Genomic DNA, 22,217 nt, shown 5'->3' with positions numbered 1-22,217 from the left:
GAGAAACAAAGTGGTAGAGAGAGATTTGCCCTGTTTTCATCAGTTCTCAACAGCAAACCTGTTTGCCAGTCAAGCTCCCTCCCTGAAAGAAATAGGGCTCTGCCTTGAGATAGCTGTAGAGGCGAATGAGGGTGTTTTTTCCTGGGCCACATATGCACAAATCATACTGACACATTCAAGCTGGAACAGCTAATAGCATCATCTGGGCTCCCACACATGCACCGCCCAGTCCTTCCCCAAGGCTGGGTTGCCATGGACAACCAGAGGCTGTCTCCCAGTTGCTCAAAACACTCCTACGTTACCCTGTTCCACAGATGGCAGCAGAGAAATGAGGTCCCAGCAAGATTCAAATGAGCCTTTGGAGATGTACTGAGCTTGGCACTTTGCACTGTCATTTCAGTTCAAGTGACATCTCTATTCAGCAATTTTAAAATGACACTGAAAAGCCATTTGGGCCAGAAGTAGGCGGCTTCCTCCCTAGTTGGGCTGTCCAGTAGATGGTGTTGGAGAAAAGGCTATTGGCAGGGTGGGTAGGATGACTTCTCACCTGGGCCAGGCTCCTGGATCGGCACTGCTCCTTTTCCATCTTGATCCTTCAGATGGACCCAGGCCACACCTAGAAAATACCCTGGGGCTCTCAAAAAGTCCCATCATCACCCTGGAATTAGTGGTGTTCACTCTTCTCTTTACAGATCATGTAAGTGTCCTTTTCTACCATTTATTAGGAGTCTGTTTTTTAACAACTGTTTTAAACAATAGTAATGATGTTGGTGTTGATCAAATACTAGAAGCTAACATTTAGTATATACGATTTACCAAGCTGTGTGCTAAGTGCTTTATGACGACATTTAAGGCTCCTGGCCTCCACGAGAGAAACATCCTATTATGTTGATGTTACAGGTAATGGCAGTGAGGTTTGGCAAGGTTAAATGTCTTGCCCATGGTCACACAGCTATTTAGTGACTGGGCTGCTATTTGAGCCCAGATGTGCCTGACTCCAAAGTCCATATTCTCACTCCTGTCTTCCCTGGGTCTTGCTCTCACATTCCTGGTTCTCCAACTCCCATTGTCTCTGTGCTTTGGCTGTCGGTCCTTGCCTAGAGCATCTGTTGCTCACGAACCTGCGGGGACAAGTCTTCTGCCTCGACCTCGACATGCTCCTCGGAAGAATTGGTGTTAGCCCTGCGGCCCCACGCACCAGGGTAAGAGAGAGTCTCGCTTCCTGCCCTGGCCCGAGGGACCGACTGGCTGGGCCTGCCTTCTGCCCAGCTCACCGGTCATGGAAGAGAGTTTGGACACACACTCCACTCTTGCCTGATGACAACAGTGTACAGAGCCCACATTGTTCCTATCACCCTACTGGAGAGTCTGATGACTTAGAGGTTAGGATCCTGACTCACAAGTGAGCCAGAAGTCTCTGCTCTGTTCACCTGCTGTACCTCTCCCTGGCTAGTCTTGTGTACCTCCTGGTTCTCACACAGAGTGGTTGTCATACTCTGTGAGGAGTGACTAACATGTCTTCACTGCTCCAGTCATGCTGCTAGAGTCAGAATCCTCCGTGGGAGGAGATAGTCTTATATATTTATTTAAAAACCATCTCGCTAGGCTGGGAGTGAACTTTCCTTCCTAAGGAATCATCAGGTAGTCTTTCCATGGTCTCACTAAGCTCCCTAAAATAAATGGCCATTTGGACTTTCCACAATGCCAGTGTTTTCCTTGGGAGTTATCCAACAGCCATGCCGTCCATGGTTGAGTCTGGCTTACCTGTATTCTGTCAACCAGAACTCTCCATCCACCAGAACTTCTGTAGCCTTCAACACGGTGGCAGATGAGACTTGGGGTTAGGACCCTGCAGTGCCCTGCAAGACTCCCGAGTACACTGCTGTCCTTCAACATGATTACATTTTATTTTATTTGGTCTAGCATAATTGTTAGCCTGGAAACAGTTCTTTATTGTGATTCCCATATGATCCCTGGTAGATCTTCCTCAGGGTTACCTTAAAAGATACATGTTAAAAATAGCAATTGTTAAATAAGCCGATTTGCTTCAGGAATTTCTATTATAGACATTACAAATCTTGTGGACTTAGAGGTGTTGGAGAAAGAAAGAAATATGCTCGTTGAGCATTGTGGGGCTGAGTTTTTCTGGAAATGTAAAATAAGGGCTTGTTGGAGAGAATCGTTTAAATGTCTTCATGCCCTGACATCTTATGATCTTCCTAAGTAGCTAGAGGTTTATAATTTTAGAGATGTAATGCATGTAGACTTGGGGAATACTCATTTTTGTCTAATTGGTTGCTAGGATCAGGTATCTATGGAAACAACCATCCATTAGTATTCAAGATAGGAAATTTATTTCTTTTACTCAGCATGATCACACAACGAGTATAGTGTTCCTTGTATGGTGGCCTCTTGCAAAGCCTGCCATAGAAAGTGGCTTTCTTAGGCCTGTGAAAAAAGCCGAAAGTGCATCTCCTCCTGCCTTGAGCCATCTCTGCATTTTCAGAAACCAGTGGTCCTGCTCCACACAAGCTCATAATTACTCTTCCCAAATAATTGTATGAGGTTTAATGTTCACAGTCGTCCCTCAACGGTGGCTTTATGAGCTCAAAGGGAAGTTCGTTTTGAAAACCTTGTCCTGTATTCCTGTTGTTTTTCTACTCAGGTTTTACCTTAGCATTGGAATTTTTGCGTTTGTATAGTAATGCTTCTGTGTAACTACGACAATTCTCAAGAGATAAGTGCTCGTTTTTTCTCCAATATGAATGTACCTCCCTACTCCTGGTGTAAGATTGTTTCTGGGGCATGGTGAGGTTCCTCGAAAGCTTCGCCTTTTTTTTTTTTAACAGAGAAAACCTGATAACTTGTACAAAGAATAAACTGTCTTTCTTCTGGTGGTTGAGTGAAAAGATGGAAAAAGCTCTCTTTTTCTCTCTTTATTTATTTTTTGCTTCTCAAATTGTAATCTGGTGGCCAACATGTATTAATCCCAGCAAGTGACATTCTGGATTGTGTATTTTCTTTGATTTAACTGTGTATTTTTTTAAAATTTGGTTTCTTACGTATGCTCCTTGCCATTCATTCATTTCTTATCCCAAATAAATATCTGAGTCCTACTTTTACCTGACACCAGAAGGCCCTGAGGTTATCTTGGTGACTGAGGCAGATAGATTTTTTTCCCCACCAAGGCTCACCATCCAGGCAGGGAGACGAGGTCACTAGGAGGTTAGAACACAGTGTGGGCCAGTTTTGATGAGAGAACACAGGGCATGTGTGATCTCAGAAAAGGGACATTAACTCAGATTTGAGATCAGAGAGGTTCTTTTGAAGGAGGTGACATGTAAACTGAGACCTAAAAAATAAGCATGTGTTAGAGCAGAGGGATCAGGAATGGGGGAGAATGTTTCAAGGAGAGGGAATGGAAGGCGTTGAGTGCCTGAGGTCACTGTAAAAAGAAAATTAAAACCTGGTTTTATTCTCACCCAGTCCCCAGAACCAGATTTCATGGAAAATCGTTGCAGTATTGTGCCTTCATTTTAGCTTTACCAACTCAAAACTGGAAGGACGGTACATGTCCTAGGCATGTTTAAGAATGCACGGCGAGTCCCTGGGCCCTGGAGGAATAAGGTGGACATTGTCTGAAGCTTGCCAAAAGGCTGTGTTCCTTAACTGCCCCTTAAACTTGTCATGGATGCCTATCTAAGCAAAGAATTACAGATGGGAAGTAATGTCAAATTCAGATTTTCTCTGAAGAGGGCTGCTCTTGATACAGAGCAGTGGACCCTTTGAGCTGTGTCATGGAGAGTCAAATGTAGAATGTTATTTCCAGAAGCAGTAGCAGCAACTCTAATCTTGCTCTGGGTGTCTTGGGTTCCTTTGGAATGTTCCAGAAGTCAGAACTGAGTTCTGAGTTTTTGAACATTGGTTACCCACATTTGACCACAGACAGCTGTGACCACCCACATGGGCAGTGGGTGGCCTGGATGTGGAATCTTGGGACATAAATGATTGATGAGCAATAGCAGTCAGCGCTGGTTCTGCCTCCTCGTATGATAGATGCTTTGGAACAGAAGCACCAGCATCAACCAGGAACTTGTTATGCACAGTCTCTGTCCTACTCCAGACCTGCTGAATCAGCAATTCTGGCAGGGTTGAGGAGGGGGCCTAGCATTTTGTGTTTTAACAACCCTCAAGGTGATTGAAGTTTGAGAACCACTGGAGTACATAATACAAGCTACAGGTAATGAGAATGTCCTGTGATTCCTATTGATTGGCTGCCTGTGACTCCCACCCCTTCCACACCATGTAAGAAGGCCTCTTAGAATAGCCGTGAGAGTGATGTTGTTATGGAGACAACCATGAACTTGTACCAGTTTATTAAAACATATATACGATTGTTAACTTTGCTACATGTGACCAAAGTCACAATAGGGATACCACAATTAAATGCTCCAGTTCTAATACTATAGCTGGAGCAGTGGCTTTTTTTTTTTTTTTCTTTCCTGACTATACCCCATACTAACAAATCTGTTTAAATTGTGATCCGGGAGACACATACACATGTGTATAAGCATACCAACTGTTTCATGAAATAACACCCTTCCTATATTTTCTGTGCTGCTCTATTAAAAGTATGTTGGTTGCAATCCATAAAATTCATCTCCTGGCTCACCAATGAAATGTGACCTGCAGACGTAGTGAGCTGTCTTTGCGTGGACCTTGTGTCTGGAGCAGGAGAGGGGTGGGACTGCCTTCACCTCTCCATCAGGTAGACTTGGTTTTCGGTCTCTGTTCTTCCACTTGCAGTTGTGTGACCTTGGGCAATTTGTTTATGTTCTCTGAGCTTTAATTTCCTTATTTGTCAATACGGAAAACATCTACCTCACAGAGTTAACATGATGAGTAAATGACCAGGCATTTCACACAGTGACCAGCAGTGGTAGCTACTACCTTACTTGTGGAGATGGTATTGTTAGCACGATTTTTCAGAACATCATCAGTTAAATACATTTCTCTGGGAACTACCCCAAAGCAGTCTTTCACAATTTTGTCCCAGACTACAATGAATAAGTGCCCCCCTGTAGTCTGTGTATTCAGAAATATTTTTGAAGTAATTTTACCTTAAACATGCATCCAAGTTCTGCCCTCTATTCCAAAAATATATTCAAGTTTATATATGTATTTTGGAATATTTTGTTTTGATAAAAGAATTGAGTCCCCTGGCTCAAATCCTTGAGGGCATTGAGATTGTACATGTCCTGAGTGGCTACATGTGCCACCAACGTAGCCCTGAGCACAAGTCTTTGGGAAGGGTAGACCTTACAAGTTTGTTTGTTAGGACTGACTGTGCAAGAAAAGTCTATCTGTTGGTGATTCTGGGTAGCATCTTCATGTATGTAACTCTGTCATCAACGGGCATGGCAGATCATTCGTGAACCCTGGGCAGTTGGTATGTGGAAGTGCCAGGGATTGATCATTCATGAATCCACATGTTGTGGAGACCCAGCCAGTGTCTGTTTGTCTTTCTGGAGGTCATGATTGTGGTTGGTGGCCAGGCACCCAAGGCGATCCGCAGTGTGGAATGCTACGATTTTGAAGAGGACCGGTGGGACCAGATAGCTGAGCTTCCCTCCAGGAGATGCAGAGCAGGTAAGCAGCCTGCCTTTCCCCAGTCTGTCTCTGCTTACTGCTGGCAATCCTGAATTGCTCCTTGTTTCCACAAACGTGTGCATTACAGACTCTCTTCCTTTCCATTCCCCACTTGCCCAATATCTGGCTACCCCTTCTGGGGTAGTTGCTATGTGCTTAGGGACTTGAAGCTAGTACCAGTATTCGCTTGAATCAAACACCCTTAGAAAAGCATATATGAATAGAAATCCAGTGAGTCCCTCAATGACTTCCTATTCTGTAAAGTTGGAGATCACTTTCTGTGGAGAATTATTCATGTGACTGCCTGGCCCCCGCACTGTCACTCATCAGCACGAGTGATCAGCCGCCTGAGATGACCTCGATGCCTTGGTTTCCTGTGCCTCAGGTGTGGTGTTCATGGCTGGTCATGTGTATGCTGTGGGTGGATTTAACGGCTCACTGCGCGTGCGGACAGTGGATGTGTATGATGGTGTGAAGGACCAGTGGACGTCCATCGCCAGCATGCAGGAGCGCCGGAGCACTCTGGGTGCAGCCGTGCTCAATGACCTGCTCTACGCCGTGGGGGGCTTTGATGGAAGCACTGGTAGGTCCGGGATGTGGTCCCCACTCCTCCTAGACTGGGACATGCCCTCAGTGCAACCCTGGTTTGCTCAGCCAGTTCTTGGGTCAGCCTTCTGTCCATCCACAGCTACCTCAACAGCACACTCCTCCTTCTTCATCTCCTACCTTGTTTGCCAGAGCCAGGCCTTTCTACACATGGAATATGTAACTGCCCACATGGGTGGTATCATTTCCAGGATTCTAGGAAGGCTCCTGCACTCAAATGAGGCCTTTTTCTCCTTTCTGTTGTTTGGGAACCCATTTTTGTAAAAAGATGAGACTTAGAAAGAGAGCATGCTCAGCTGGAGGGCATCTCAGGACTGTCAGAGCCCTCTTCTGGATGGACACGGAAGCTGTGGAAGAGACCTGGCTCAGGCCGTGCAGTCTTTATCCATTGTCCTTTCTACTGCCCCACGAAGCTTTGTCAGACTGTGCCACCACAGGTGCGTTCCATTGCTCCTGGCTTCTGTGTTGCTTCAGAGTTCAAATCAGAAACTACTAGTAGACATGAACTTGGAGAGATTATCTCACCTTTCCTGTACCTCCAGGTGGATGTCTCTATAGACAGTAACTCTGTTAACACTGAAATGCCCCCAGAGATGTGAAAAACAGTATTTTTTACTTCTCTGAATTTTCATTTGTGTCCTTACCAATTGGTAACCTTTCCAATTCTTCTCTTTGCCTCTCTCATAATATTTTAGGGTCTATAGCCCCTTGAGAGGCTGCCTCTAGTGGGTAGGATCTGAGAATAAAGACAAAAAAAGAGAGTGGGGCATTGTTTCTTCTAGAAATTGCTTTTGGCTGTGAGTAGAAAAACCTCACTAAACTGTGGCTTAAACAAATGAGAGATCTTGTTTTACCCATGAAGGAAGACGTCCCGGAGTTGGCAGTTGCTAACTTCATCTACTTGCTCAAGAATATTGGGGCCAAGGTTCTTTAAACATCTCTTGGCTGTACCCTCCTGATCATAGGATGGCTGTGACAGCTCCAGCCAGCACATTTGTGTTCCAGGTAGCATCAAGCAGGTTGGTGTAGAAAAACAAAGGCTATTTCAGAAATGCCCATCAGACTTCTTCTTAGGCCTTCTTGACTGAGTCATCCCTAATGGTTGTGGGATGCTAAGTTCTCAGCTTTCTAGCTTCTTAGGTAGAGGAAGAAAAGAGAAAAGAACATGTTCAAGTGAGGCAACCTCAGGTTTTTTACTCCATTCAGTAGATGTAATGATTTACATTTGCAGGGCAGTTCTGTTGTATCCCCATGTCTGCTTGTGACCCACCGTGAGCCAGGCCTTTGTGGTCCTCTCAGGTAGACACACTGAGGACATGCGCCAGGGAGGTGCCCCAGGCTGCATGGCAAGGTAGAGGTGGTACTCAGCCATATCCCCAGGTTTCTGACCCTTCCCCCAGCCTCACACCAGATGAGTCCTCACCTCTCCTCATGAGTTAAAATCTTACAAGTCTCTGGTCTCCCAGGCCTAGCATCGGTGGAAGCCTATAGCTACAAGACCAACGAGTGGTTCTTCGTGGCCCCAATGAACACACGGCGGAGCAGCGTGGGTGTGGGTGTCGTGGAGGGTAAGGAATACCAGTGGGCGGCGGTCCGTCCCTGCCCCAGCCCACAGGTCTTGTCCCAGCACCCTGGCTCTATTCCTCCCATCACTGCTCTGAGTCAGGTTCAGGGATCCTGATGGAACAGATGAAGAAAGTTAAGGCACAGATGGGTGCAGCTATTGGCTCATGCTAGCAGGTGGCCAGGTGTATTGGGGGGAGTAAGTGGAGCCTAAGGGGAGACACCAGCCTGTTGCTTTGGCTACTTATCAACAGTTGTGTTATAGGTTGAGGAATCTAGAGTCAACATAGAATGTAGGAGTATAATGTGGTGGGGTGAGGGTTCATTTTATTTAATTAGTTTGGTCCTCCTATTTATATGTTGAACATTAACACATTAACAGAGCCTCGAGTGAGGTGGGCATGTTTTCCCAGGTCTGATTACTGTCACTGCAGGACAGGTTGGTGGCAGAGTCCTGCTCAAGTCAGGAAAGGTGTGTGGGGTGAGGCAGGTGAGAGTAGGGAGATCCAGGGCCCAGTTAGGGCTCTGTAGTTTATAAATGGCTCTTTTATATATAAATTTTGTTCCCAAAATCCTTTTGGAGGAGATAGACAGGGCTTAGATTTTCTCCATTCTCCACATGGGGAAATGAAGTGCCAGAGGGGCAAGTGATATGCCCAACGTTAGTAAATAGCACAGCTGGTCCTTGAGCCTGGGTCTTCTGACTCCTAACTCCGTGCTCTTTCCATTGTGCTACACTCTTTCAGACCATTAGCAAATGCTGATAGGGATTTTATAAATATGTGTGAATTCACTGTATTAAAGCATAGAGTATTATTTGGAAAAAAAATGGTATACTTTATAGGATGACACTGATTCATTAATCTCTCCTGAAGTGGGAATGTAGCTGGAATATATGCATTTAGACATGTAGGCAGGCATTCTCTCTCTCTCTCTCCCTCTCTCTCTGTCTCTGTCTCTGTCTCTCCCCGCCCCCTCCCCCCCCATCTCCTATGCATCCACAAGAACACACTTATTTGCTTTAGGGAGAGTGTAATGTGCAGTGATTAGACAGACGTTAGTAGAAATATTCTCTCTCACTGCATTTCTTGGTTTGTACCAGTATTGCATAAATTTTCATTTAGAAGTATATTATTCTAACATACTAAATGAGTCATTTTGGTGAGTGCAAGGATTTTGTCCTCCTCTCAAGATAAATTGTTTCTTGCAATCTCATCCTCCTGGTGGAAACAGAAATTGATTTGTCTGCCAAATATAAGTGCTTTGTCTAGCCACCTTCCCATTTCCTCCCTTGTTCCTCAGCCAGGAATACTAAACAATAGTGTAGGGGTTAAAAATAGCAAGTCCCTGTTAATAGACTCAAGGAGAAACCTTGAGTCGGTATTTTTTCAGCTGATGCAAGGTTAGGTTGGTTGATGGCAGGTTAGAGAAGTTGCCTTCGTGGTCGTGATTTGAAATACTCCCCTTGACAAGGGCTTGTGTGAGCATGTTCTGTGTGTGGAGGAAGTGCTGTCTTGTAGCGTGCCTGTTCAGACAGGGGACAGCCTGGGAATTTGTTGATCTTGTCCATTCTGAATTTGAAGCTCTTTGGCTGTGGGTCACCTTGGGGCTGCAGTGTGTCCTCCTCATAGCTTTGGTGAGAATGTTTCAGGAGGATTTTAAGGGGCCTCTGCTTCACCGTGGCCTTGGAGATAGGGCTCTCCACATGGTCACAGTCTTCCCTGCCCTCTCTCTGTCCTCTGTCATGGCTGTCTGGTCTGAATGACACTGGGGTTGTTCTCGGGAGCTCCGCATCTCCTCCACACCTGAATGACTTAGGTTTTGGCGAGCAGAGGGCAGCTGGTGGGCAGGTTGTTGCATCTTGGCCAGCCTATGTCATGGGAGCAGCCTGGACCCTGGAAGAGTTGTTGGGTCAGGAATCTGTGCTCTGGCTTACGTAAGGGCAGAACTGGGGAGGACGTGTCCCTTTTTTCTTAGAAGGGTCCCTGGAAAGGACTCTGGGGCAGAAAACAAAACCAGCCTCAATGATAGAAGAATAAATAATTAAAAACATTTTTGTAAATGTTTATTTATTTTTGAGAGAGAGACAGAATGTGAGCAGTGGAGGAACAGAGAGAGAGGGGGACACAGAATCCGAAGCAGGCTTCAGGCTCCGAGCTGTTAGCGCAGAGCCCGATGTGGGGCTCAAACTCACAAACCGTGAGATCATGACCTGAGCTGAAGTCACACGCTTAACCGACTGAGTCAACCAGGCGCCCCAGTAATTATATATTTGATATGACAGCAGTTTGAGCTTCTTTCTAATTTAAAAAAATGGCACACTTCCAAATAGTAGTTTTATTTTTGGTATTTCTCCCTCAGGAAAGCACATAATGACAAAAAAAAAGCACCTCATTTGGTTAGTAACTCTATTAAGTGGATTTGCATTTGGCAGTGTTTATTTAGTCTACAGTTAGTGTTTGAGATCCTTATTATAACTCCATTACTCCCCATAGGTCTGAGGCCTAGGCCTAGGTGAGGTAGGACTGCCCCTACCACACACAAACACACACACACACACACACACACACACACACACACACACACACGGGGGGGGGGGGGGGGAGAGAAAGAGAGAGGAGGGAGGAAGAGAAAGAAGAGACCCTTCATGTTTGAATCTCTGCTCTAGGGGAGCTGAAATGCTGATTTCCTGCCCCTCGTCCAACCGCATATGTCCATCCCCAGGCAGAAATGATGCCTTTAGATAACAACTTATGGTATTTTTATTTATGCGTAATGGTGTTTCAGTGATCTTGCGCATGGCTTAAAGATCACAAGGGAGCCTATCGATGAATTCCAGCCACCCCAGCCCAGAGTGCACACACCATGCTGTGACCACATGTTCCCTTTGCTGGAATTGTGGATGGAGCACATGAAGAATGGTAAAGTCACGGTTTGGGTTCTCACTGAAGAATATCTTCTCATATTTGTTTTGTCTGCTGTTGTAAGCCATTAGCCAAAAGTCAATCTGCCTGCCTGTAGCTGGGCCCCACTAGCTTTTTATTTCTTGGGTGCCTTATTCTGGAGAAGATCTAATATAGTTCGCTAGCAAGAATATGCTGAGCCACAGTGGTGCCAGGCCATAGCTTTGCATTGGGCATTGGGTATTTAGGGTGCTTATTTAGAAAGATGCTCTGAACTGCATTAAGGAGCCTCATGGCTTAAGAGGAAGTAGAAGGCAGAATTGTGAAGAATGCATAGTCTGGTTTGTGGTCCCTCTGGAGGAAAGGGGCCCTGAACTCTCATGGCGATGAAGGTGCCCCAGTGGGTTAACAATGGAGTTTCAGCCAAGCTCCAGTTCTGTGCCACTGTCCCTGCCACCACCCTCAACCACTTTGTCTGTTCCAGGGAAGCTGTATGCTGTTGGGGGTTATGATGGGGCTTCCCGCCAGTGCCTGAGTACCGTGGAGCAGTACAACCCAGCAACCAATGAATGGACCTATGTGGCAGACATGAGCACCCGCCGCAGTGGCGCAGGTACGAGGAGCCTCAGGGCACAGGCTATGTCTGATCCACTCCCAGGTGGGTCCGGAGACCAACAGTTGAACATTCTTCCTTACTTCACCTTCCCGTTCTTTGCTTTTAACGTCTGTATTCCCACTGGCACCTTTCCAGCTCGACACAAGCACTTACATGTTAACCTCTCGCAGGGAATATTCTCTTCACCATCATCCCTTCCATCTCTGTGGAAATAACTGCATCCCTGAAAAGTGAAGGCTTGCTGCGTGTCAGGTGCTGTCCTAATAAGCACCTTCAATTTATTTAGTCCTCACCACTGCCCCTAAAAGGTAGACACAACATAAATTCCACTTAACAGAAAGTAAGTTGACCGGGGGTGAGTAATTTGCTCAAGGTCATATAACTGGTAGAGTCAGGATTTCTACTCCTTTCACCCGTTTGGCCCTCCCCCTGGCAACTATCAATCTGTTCTCTGTATTGTGGGCTTTGATTTTTTTTTAAGACTCTACATATAAGTGGACATCATATGTTATTTGTGTTTCTCTGTCTTCTTTTACTTAGCATAATGTCCTCAAGGTCTTTTTTGTGTGTGCATTTTTTTTCTTTATTGTATTTTTAAGACTGAATTGTGTTCTCACTTTACAGTTCCAAACACATGACTACTTGCTCAGCATTCCTTAATGCTATTTTAATATTATTCAAAAACTTTTGTGTGCTCACTAGTTAGAAAACAAAAAGGTGTATGGTCCCATTTAAGAAGCAATTTGTATGTGGAATACTACTTTTAGTGAGATTGTATTTGCTGATTCTGACCAGTCGGCCCTCCTTGAACATGGAGCAAATGCCTGGAAGTCAGGAGGCCTATGCTTTAGTGTTGAGTCTGCTAGAACGTGCCATGTGACTTTGAGCAAGTCCCTTCCCCCTTTCTGGCTTCTGATTCCTCAGATGTGAAATGAGTGGGCTGCAGTAGATGTTCCCAGGGGCCAGTTCAATGCACACATATCATGGTTCCTCTCCCTTCCTAGAGCTCTTTTAGTAATTTTGGTTTAGAGAGTCTTGGTAGAGTCTTGTTTGTACTTCCTAGGAATCTTCTGTGACTTTAGGCGTGAGAGCAAGTTCAAAGCTCAAGGATGTAGGGACAGCTGAGGAGGAGTGGAATGGCAGCGAGACATGGGGCTGCTTCTAGGAGCATCTCAAGCAGCAAGTGTGGAGGGGCAGCCCTGTGTGGAGCCCCTAGCACAGACCGGCCCCATCTGCCATAGGTCTGCCTCTGGAGGTGAACTGCTCCGTCTGTGCCAGGCTGCCCAGGCCTTGTTACTGTGTGGAGTTCACTGGGGCTGCTCTGGCCGTGGATGGTGGCAACTCTACTGGCCGTGGCACTGGGTGACCTCAGTTTAGGGAATGCTCCCTCTCCCAGAGGTGGACTCTTGACTCAAGTTACTGTCAGAGCCCTGGCCTCAGGCTCCCAGGTCAGCTTTTGTTATACGCTTCACATCCCTAAGATTAGGGGAAGCCTCACCTCTGGAGTTGAGAACCTGCATGGTGGGTGTTCTTTGGTGGCTGAAGAACCAGACTCTGGCCTCTGGCTACTTCTGGCCCTTTGAAGTGCTGGGGGCCATGGTGGCTTTTAGGTCCAGGAGACATCAGTGTGAACATTTGTGGAAGAGGCTGCAGAAGGGCAGGGGAGACCCTGAGGACCTGGAATGCTGCTTTCTTTTTCAATAGCGTGTGAGCAGTGCTCACAGATGGTTGGAGGAGGGTAAAGAGGCCATGACTGGAACCCAGGCTCTGCTAGTTCTGGGAGAGGGGCAGATGAGGCTGCTTTGGAACACACTGCATTTCATTATACCCAAGTCCGTTGGATAGCCATTGTTGATACAACACCACCATCTGCTGTTAGTTTAGGGCAACTGTGAGGAACCACCAGCACAACCAGCATAATTGCTAGATGGGATTTTACATATTTTGGCATTCAAACAAGGACCTAGTACCATCAGGCACAGGGAAATAGTCTGAATAGTATAGGGTCCTTGTCCATGTGAAGTTTATATCCTAGAAATTGAGTCTTTGGGTCTGACACGTGGCTGCACATCCCAATCACCTGAGGTACCTTTTCTGAGTCCCAGCCAGTGTCTCTGGGAGGGAGGCCCTGGGAATCTATATTTTCAAAATCTCTCCACCTGATTGTGATGCAGCCTGTCATGGGGCGAGGTAGCCCATGTGCCATGTTGCTTTGCAAATGGGAGAACTGAGGCCTGGAAAAGGGGAAGTTTCACCCGGCAGCAAGTTAGAGACACACGTCCAGACCTACGTGTCCCAGACACCAGGTCTGTTGCTGTTTCCACTCCCCTTCCTTCTGTGACCTGCACTGAAGGATTTTAAAAGATGACACTGAATCCTGTACACGATGCCATGCTAGAAGCAAGCTCGGGCCTATCAACATCGGGAGTGATGTAATGTCCCTGTACAAGCTAAGAGGAGAGTGTGTGGCAGAAAGGATGGGTTCTGCTTTGGGGCATGCAGGGAGGTCTGCGCAGTAATGATGGCAGTGCACCTGCTACGCGGCTAGTTGCCAGGTTTAACTCCTCTTACTCAACTAGTATAATTGAAGGCTGAGGAATACGAGTAGGAAGACTTGGCAACACAGACAGGCCAACGGGAGGACAAATGTAATTTTACCGTCTGGAGATAACTTCTTCTAATGTTTTGGAGGATTTCTTTCAGCCTTTTTTTTTTTTTTTTACTTTATTTCTTTGCATAGGAACCCTCTCTCCCCGTTTTATACATACATGGTCACATACGTGTTACATATGTATGTATATTTATGTTTCTCTAAATAGATACAGGGTCATTTTTGCTTTGTATTTAGGGAATTCTCAGATTGACAGTTGTAGGAGGCAGGTAGGGTGTCATATTTGTTTTATGGATGAGGACACTGAGGTCGAAGGGAACAGAGCAGGACTCCTCATGTCACCCTGCTGGTGACGGTTGCCCAGGACTGGACGCCAGGCCTCCTGGTTTCTGGTCGTGGTAGCCAGCTTGAGGCTGGGACACTGTACTCTGCCTTTCAGGGGTCGGGGTCCTCAGTGGACAGCTGTATGCCACAGGCGGGCATGACGGGCCCCTGGTGAGGAAAAGTGTTGAAGTTTACGATCCTGGAACAAACACCTGGAAGCAGGTGGCGGACATGAACATGTGCAGGCGCAACGCAGGTAATATGACTGCTCTTTCCTTCTGTCCTTGAGGGGTTTGGGAGTGAACACTAGCTCCAAAAGAAAAGCAGAAGGGAGAGACTCCCAGAACCTGGGCCCAAGCTTGTACCTCACACAGGAGTATCCCTTTGCCAGCTAGGCTCTGGGCTGGGAGAGGGGAGAGCCAGGGACCACAAAAGCTAGCCACAGGGTCCCCTATGTAGATGCAGGGGGTTCTTCCTCTTCCATCAAAGGGTGATGACTTTGTGCACACGTGGACACAGACCCAGAAAAGCCCTCCGATTACCGTCAAAGCCCCCTGTCCAATGGCTCTGTTGGGTAGCTAAGCACAAGGCTGTGTGGACATGGTCAGGCAATGATGCTTGCTTCTATCTTTTCTTTGCCACTACCTGGTTCTGAGAACCCCTCACTTCCTACCTGAAACCCATCTCCTTCCTTTTAGGGGTAACCAGTCCCCTTATTCATTCTCTGGTGGGAACACTTCCCATTTTCCTTGCTTTGTGCTTCTGTCTCTCTGTCCCTTCCCCTTTTCTTTCCTGTGGGAATGATTTATCTTAGAGGGTTTAGATTTTTATTCCGGGAGCCTGACATCCCTATTAAACTATTTCCTTTGACAACTTTGTCTTCTGGCTCGGGTCCTTTGTTATTATATCTTACTTTATCCTCTTTACTCTATGAAAGTGTTGACTTAGCTTAGCTTCCCAGGCTGGAAAGACAACTAGGTGACTTTCTGGCAAATTTATTTCCTTTATATCAAGTTACCAGTTTGCTAAATTCATTTGTAGCTCACATGTTGAAAGTGTAAACAGAGGAGAGTTATTAATTTGCCCATTGCCTAAGCCCGCCATGATGTAACTTGGCACTTGGCCTTAAACCACATGAGCGAGAGATTATAGACACTCGAGGGATTACCTAACACAGCTAGTGTGCCTTGAGTCCAAAAATAGATGTGTGTATGTGTACACAATTACATACAGATATTTCTGTTTTTTAATAGCAAAAGTGGAATCACACTGTGATGCTATTTTATAATCTCCTTTTCCAATCCACTTTAAAATCTTCCATGAATAACTTATTATAACATGAAATATATTTACATGATATTTTAAATGGCTATATCATAATTTGAATAACTAATCTACTGTTGGACATTTATTTCCATCTTTTCTATCAGTAACGCTTTTGTTATTACAAATGGTCCTTTGGCTAATCAGTGCACACATCTAAAATTATTTCTTTAGAATAAAAGTCTAGAAGTAAAATTTTTGAGCCTGAGTGAGCATACGTGCTTTCACTACCATCCAGGAAAGTGGTACATTTTATCTTCTCACCAGTGTTTGAGATATATCTTCATCAATACTTATAATTACAACTTTTTGAACATCACCAACCCCTTAGTCTCATTTTGAAAAAAGACATGTATGTTGGACTATGGCCTCTTAATTAAAAAAATTTGTTTTAAATATTTATTTTTGAGAGAGAGAGATACAGAGCATGAGCAGGGGAGGGGCAGAAAGAGAGGGAGACAAAAGAATCCGAAGCAGGCTCCAGGCTCCAAGCTTTCAGCGTAGAGCCTGACAATGGGCTCGAACTCCCAAACTGCGAGATTATGACCTGAGCCAAAGTTGGACACTTAACTGACTGAGCTCTTGATGAGCAAAATAACAGTTTCCTACCCTTGAGTCCCTGCTGCATGAGACCTTGCCCTCAAACCAGCCCTCGGTGAGATCAGAGCAGGAGGGATGCCTGGTCCCTGGGAGCTTTGTGTGGATTTAGACTTAAGTAGTGCAAAGGCATCACAGACGTAGCCATAGCCACACAAGAGGGATCTAACAGCATTTATCAGGGAAAACTTAGAAGCAGAGCAGTAGTACTGTGGGTGAGGTTCCCTTAGTCTGGGCATGAGAGGTCTGCATGCACCAGTAGGCAATGCTCCAGTAGAGAGGGGCCCATCCTGGTAAGCTCTAAGTACTGATAGGGTCAGGGACCAGGAACTGTCCATGGGACATGTAGCAGTGATTCCCCCTTTTTAGAAGGGGGGATCCTCGGAGCCCAGTGGCTGTTGTCAGCATGTCCTTCGGTTGAGCACAATGAGACCGAAGAACTAGCTCCTGGAGCTACCTTGAAGGGGAGGAGGAGCACCTCCAGGGCCATCCAGATCTGTCTCCCATCCATTCCCATCACTGGTGACTCCTGCTGTAATGTCTCCTCTGGCCTCTGGTTCACAGGGGTGTGTGCAGTGAATGGGCTCCTGTATGTGGTTGGAGGGGATGATGGATCCTGCAATTTGGCTTCGGTGGAGTACTACAACCCTGTCACCGACAAATGGACGCTGCTGCCAACCAACATGAGCACGGGGCGGAGCTACGCAGGTCAGTGCGCTTCACTCCGACTCCACCCTCATCTCACCCCACCCCTGCTCAGAGGGTGTGGGGTGGGGGTAGAGGTGAGTTTGCTGAACTTGGGACTAAGCGCCTTCTCCATAGAGGGCAGATAATTGTCACATGTCACCCACCACTCTTCCATTCTGTGCCCATGACACATACCCATAATTAGCACTGTTTTCCCCCAGCGAACCTGAAGGTAGCCCCAGAATTCTCTTTGACACCTGTGTTCCAGGGAGCCGCTTCCAACTACTCTGATTTGTCATAAGAGGTTTTAGAATTTCATTGCCATTTCTGGGCTCCTAGATAGAGTAAGATACAGTTCTTGCCTTACACAAGTTTAATTGGAAAGATAAGGTCTGTCTACATGAAATAGGACATACGAGGTGATGTCCACATAACTTCTAAACGGAATGTGCTCTGCTGTACATATTTTAGGACACAACAGGTGACAACTTCCTGGAGGAAATGGGGCATGATTAAACTTGGGGCAGGGGGCTCCCATCATACAGCTCGCTGCCCTTTGCCAGGTGCTCCCTCCCTGTACCACAGGGCAATGTGTTTGGTACAGCGTGTACATTTGCTGTCATCTTTTCAAGAACCTTCTGGATGAATGGGACTGTATCTTTCCATTTTATAGATGATGAAATTGAGGTTTGGAGAGTCTTAAGGAACCTGCCCAAGACCACATGGTTTTAAAAAAAATGGCGAAGTCAGAATTCAGACTCCAGTCTGACTCCTGAGCCCGTGTCCTTTGTACTACCCCAGCTGAGGGAGAGAAACTATTCCGGGCATGAGGCTGGAGGGAGGAATAGGAATGAAGCCAATGTAGAGGCTCATTCCTGGGGAGTGTATGATGGGTTTGGTGAGGCCTGGGAGGTCGGACCACAGTGGGTGCTGCTGATGGCAGGGGCATGTAGCCCTGCTCCTTGTATCTCGTCTTCCAGGAAGTGGAATAGTTAGGGCTAACAGTTATTTACTGAGCACAGACGAACATGCCAGGCATTACCCTACGTATTCTACAACCACTATCTCCTTTAGTCTACCCCACGACTCCAACAGCATTCTTATTCCCTTTTTATATTAGAAGGTCAATCACTCTGTCTTGTTTGGATTTCTGTGCAGAGGAAGATTGTACCATGCAGGCTTAAAGGGGCTCCTGTCACATTTTGTCAAGACAGGTCCTCAATTGCAGCAAACTTAATTTATTTTTTTTCCTCGTGTAGGATTTTTCTCAACTAAATATAAAAGATGCTAGAGGTATTTTGGTCTTAGAGTGAGTGATTCTTTTCTTAAGATTAATTATTAAAACCAGTACTTTCATTTTCTTTTCAAAGCTGTAGTGGCAAGACCAGGGCATTTTCGAGTACGAGGCAGCAAGGCCAGTGAGGGATCCTCCCTTGGCTCTTATTGGGCCTTAATGAGAGGGGAAGGTTTAGGTATAAGTGGTTAGAATTTCATATATGTGCTGAATATTTCATGTCCACTCCTTTATTGTCTGTCCCCTCTAGAAGCAGGTGAGAAGGATACAAGCAAACGTGCAATTTGTGTTAAAGTCCATTGACTGAGTGAATCCATTTTTTTTTAAGAATCTAAAGAAATGGTCTGAAATGCAGAGATTTATGGATAGTTATTGTTTGGAGTATTATTTATGATAGCAGAGGGCAGAGAGCTACTTAGTGTCTGCCATCAGGAAGTAGTTAAACTGTGGAATATTTTTACAGTGGAAGTGTTCTTAATGTCATAAGAACATGTTTGTGACAGGCTGTTAGGTTAAAAAGGGAGAATGCACAAAGTATGTACCACTTGAGCTCACTCAGGTAGTCCTGGGGTCACGGATGTTTGAAGAGCTACCACCTAAAAAAATGGATATTGGAATCAGATCTGAATTTGAGTTCCAGTTCTGCTACTTGCCCTGGAGACTCTGGGGTGGGTAATCGGTCTGAGTGAACCTCTTGTATTCTCATTTGTAAAATGAGAATAAAATCATACCACATCTCTTACAACTTGTGTGCGGTAATACGTGGAACACTTAGTACTGTGCCTTCCCTGGCACATAGCATCCCCTTGGTAAATGATCAGGATTATTTTTAGAAGCCAGGAAATAGTCCAAAAAACATTAAAAAAAACATAAAGAAAATTTTTTAAATGGTGATTCTCTTTGTATGAAGGGATTAGAAAATTTCTTTTCCTTGTGTTCTTCTGCATTTTCCAAATTTCCCATAATGAGAATATTTTACTTTTATAATCAAAAGAAGTTTATATAAAAAAGCAATATAGGAACCTACTTTAAAAAAAAAAACGCTGCATTATGAAAGAGTTTCCTGAGGTGCATGCAAGATGTTCTCAGGGTCAGGCAGCCCATCTGGGTCTGGAGACTCTGCTGTTGCCCACCTCAGAGCTTTTCTGCCTTCACCTTTATCCAGAATTCATATGCAATGGATATCTTAGCACAATCTCACCACATGGGTATCCTGGCATTTCTTTTAGCATTGTTCTCTCAGTCTCATCTGCAACCAGATTTTATAGCCATGGGAATATGTTAAAGTGAGGCTCTAGTTACGCTGTACCAGTAGACCTTACCTGTAAATTAGGATTTTGTTCAGTTGCAGATATCAGAAAAACTGACAGGTTCTTGCTTAAATAAGGAAGGCGTGTTATTTGTCTTAGGCAGAAAGAAGTCTAGGGATGGCCAAGGGGCTCAGACTGTCATTGGAGAACCAGGTTTCTCCTCCCTTTTCTCTTTTGCCAGCTATACCAGTAGTTGCCGCTGCTGCCTTGGGCCCTATGTAAGCATCCTCTGAGGTGGGACAAGGGACACAGGCACAGCTGCAGCACTGGCAGATGTGCATTGACAATGGTCTTGGCCGGGACTGGGTCACATGGCACTTCCTGCTGCAAGGGAGTCTGGGAAGCTGAGTGTGTACGGTGCTATTCTCTACAATAGAGGACAGCATGGAGAAGGGAAGTTGGATGAATCAAGCGATGGTATCTGCCACATTACAGAGGTTCTAGGGTCATCTGTGGATTCACAAAGTTAGCTGTGGAGGATGGTTCAACTTGGCTAAAACCGTTAACACACACAGACATGTCTGGTTTGGTTTTTTTTAAGTTTATTTATTTATTTTGAGAGAGATCACGTGTGAGAGTGGGGGAGGGGCAGAGAGAGAGAATCCCACGCAGGCTCCAAGCTGTCAGCAACAGAACCTGATGTGACACTTGATCCCAAGAACTGTGAGATCATGACCTGAGCCGAAATCAAGAGTTGGAAGCTTAACCGACTGAGCCCTGCTTTGAGGCACCCCTGGAGTGTTTTTCCAAGTAGAATTTAGCCTTAGAGGGGTCTTTCAGTTGGGTGACCTTAAACAGTATGGGAGCTGAGCCTAAAGAGGTAAATGGACTTGCCTGAGGCCGGAGTGCAGCTTGAGTGGTGGCAGAGCTACAAGTGGAATTCGGTTTATCTTACTTCCGTGAAGTCAGTCCAGTGTTCTTTTCACTTCATATTCAGTGTCTCCTAAAAGTAGGCACGAATCACTGTCACTTCTCTTACAGTGATACAGATGTAGATCTGTGGAGCCGCCTCTGGGGGTCTGGTGAAGGTGCTGAGTGTTGGTCAGCTGAGTCCTGGGATCGGGAAAGGAGTTGTTACCATAGAAACTGTGTACATGTGATGATGCAGGGGCTGGGGGTGGGAGACCACTAACCTGTGGTGTTGAAGGACTGTGCTTGTGAGTTCAAGTATCTTGCTGGGAGTTGGCCATGAGAGTGGGAAAGTGCCAGCCACTGGCCGGCAGCCTGAGTCCACAGGCCCTTCTGTGTTTGGATACAAACATGCCCCTTTCCCTTGCCTGGGGCCCTTGGGATGGCTTGGACTCATGAAGTCCTTGGGACTCTGAATAACTTTGGAGAAGCTAAGTTGCTAATTCTCTCTCCTCTTCATCTTAGGTGTTGCTGTGATTCACAAACCCTTGTGACCCCAATTCCCACTGCCAGGAGGTGTGGGAGGGGAGGGGTGCTGCCTGTGACTGACAACGGCAGCACCATGATGCTGGGGGGCCACTTGCTGCGAGAGTCTGCGGTGGAGCCTGAAGTGCCCTCCTCCCATGTGGCGATGTGGCAAAGTGCGTCCAGTGTGAAGGCTGGTGACCTGCCTCCTCCCTGAGCAGTGGGTTCCTGACAGCTCCAGCACCTTTGGGCTTTTTATGTGTGTTTCTATGGGAATACCTGAGAACCTGAAGTGTGTGTATATGTGCGTGTGTGTGTATGTGTGTAGACCATGGTGTTTCACTAAGTTGGGGATGTGTGACAATCTACTGGATTTCTTTACTACTGATCCTTCTATGCTAAAAATCAAATCACAGAAACCTCTCTTCTGGATTTGCCCCATGGGAACCCTGAGATGACTAAAGCTGCTGTCTTCTGGAGGCCAGAAATGTCCAGAAGCAACTGGTGAGAGGGGCATTGCCCTGACCATGCCCACATACTGGCCTTGACTACTGGCACTGTCTGCAAAAGAGCTGGGCATTCTTGAATCTGTACCATGCCCTCTTTGTGCTAGAACTGGGAACAGATGGGTTCCCCAGCTCCTCCCTGGGCTCTGCTCCAGGAAGCAGATGACAACTGCCTAATCCTTGGGCCACTGGTCTTTGATGTGTGGATTCAGGTTAAGGAGAGTTTGTGTCTCTTCAGCTGGGAAAACTAGCTCTTTGGAGAAGCCCTGAGTGACACTGGAGAAAAAAAAATCTATATATACATGAAAAACAAAAACAAAACAACAAACCAAAGTGGTAAGGTAGTTCCTGCCTAAAATGGTCTGAGTGGATCCTATTTCTGAGTTTTCCTGTGATAGGACAGACCCCCATATATACTGGTTATCTAGGCTTAATTATTCACAGCATCCCATTTTACTTTCAAAAGTGTTCTGGTTTGGAGGATAAATAAAGGGTCATCCTACCTCCAAACCCAAAGATAGTTTTGCCCCTGCTTTGGGTGGGGTCATGTGTGATTTAGGTGGACACAGATGACTTCAAAGGAGTATATATCAGCTGGGGCTGGCCCTCAGCACTTGATGGCAGTGGTCAATTGGCCAAGTCTGTCCAATGTCCTCATCTTCCTTTTCTTGTGCTCTCCCCCTGTTCCAGGGCCTGTACCCTTTCTCCATCCTTCGGAATCCTCCCCTCCTTGTTTTTCCTGAGAGGGAGTAGATGGTGGTAAATGCCCTGGATGAGTGATCTCTCTCAGGGATATTTACATTTTAAAAGAGGAGCTTGATAAGAGCTTTGATAATTCACAGGTAAAAATTAAT

At 46.0% G+C, this 22,217-nt stretch overlaps 1 protein-coding gene across 12 annotated transcripts in view; it reads left to right on the top strand.

Moving 5' to 3' along the window:
* KLHL3 (kelch like family member 3) overlaps nucleotides 1-21,416 on the top strand; it is a 271,473-nt gene extending 250,057 nt beyond the window's left edge. For 11 of the 12 annotated variants that reach the window (XM_053221349.1, XM_053221352.1, XM_053221343.1 and 8 more), the window contains 7 exons: nucleotides 5,532-5,649; nucleotides 6,035-6,232; nucleotides 7,722-7,823; nucleotides 11,206-11,379; nucleotides 14,388-14,528; nucleotides 16,757-16,900; nucleotides 20,858-21,416. In XM_053221349.1, coding sequence (XP_053077324.1) covers nucleotides 5,532-5,649; nucleotides 6,035-6,232; nucleotides 7,722-7,823; nucleotides 11,206-11,379; nucleotides 14,388-14,528; nucleotides 16,757-16,900; nucleotides 20,858-20,886 — 906 coding nt within the window. In that variant the 3' untranslated portion in view covers nucleotides 20,887-21,416. The remainder of the gene's footprint in view (nucleotides 1-5,531; nucleotides 5,650-6,034; nucleotides 6,233-7,721; nucleotides 7,824-11,205; nucleotides 11,380-14,387; nucleotides 14,529-16,756; nucleotides 16,901-20,857) is intronic. The other variant, XM_053221330.1, reaches the window with a different exon arrangement.
* The last annotated feature ends 801 nt before the right edge of the window (nucleotides 21,417-22,217 follow it).

This window comes from Acinonyx jubatus, chromosome A1, assembly GCF_027475565.1.
Source record: "Acinonyx jubatus isolate Ajub_Pintada_27869175 chromosome A1, VMU_Ajub_asm_v1.0, whole genome shotgun sequence".
Classification (NCBI taxonomy): domain Eukaryota; kingdom Metazoa; phylum Chordata; class Mammalia; order Carnivora; family Felidae; genus Acinonyx; species Acinonyx jubatus.
This window is presented reverse-complemented; position numbering and strand designations above follow the sequence as displayed.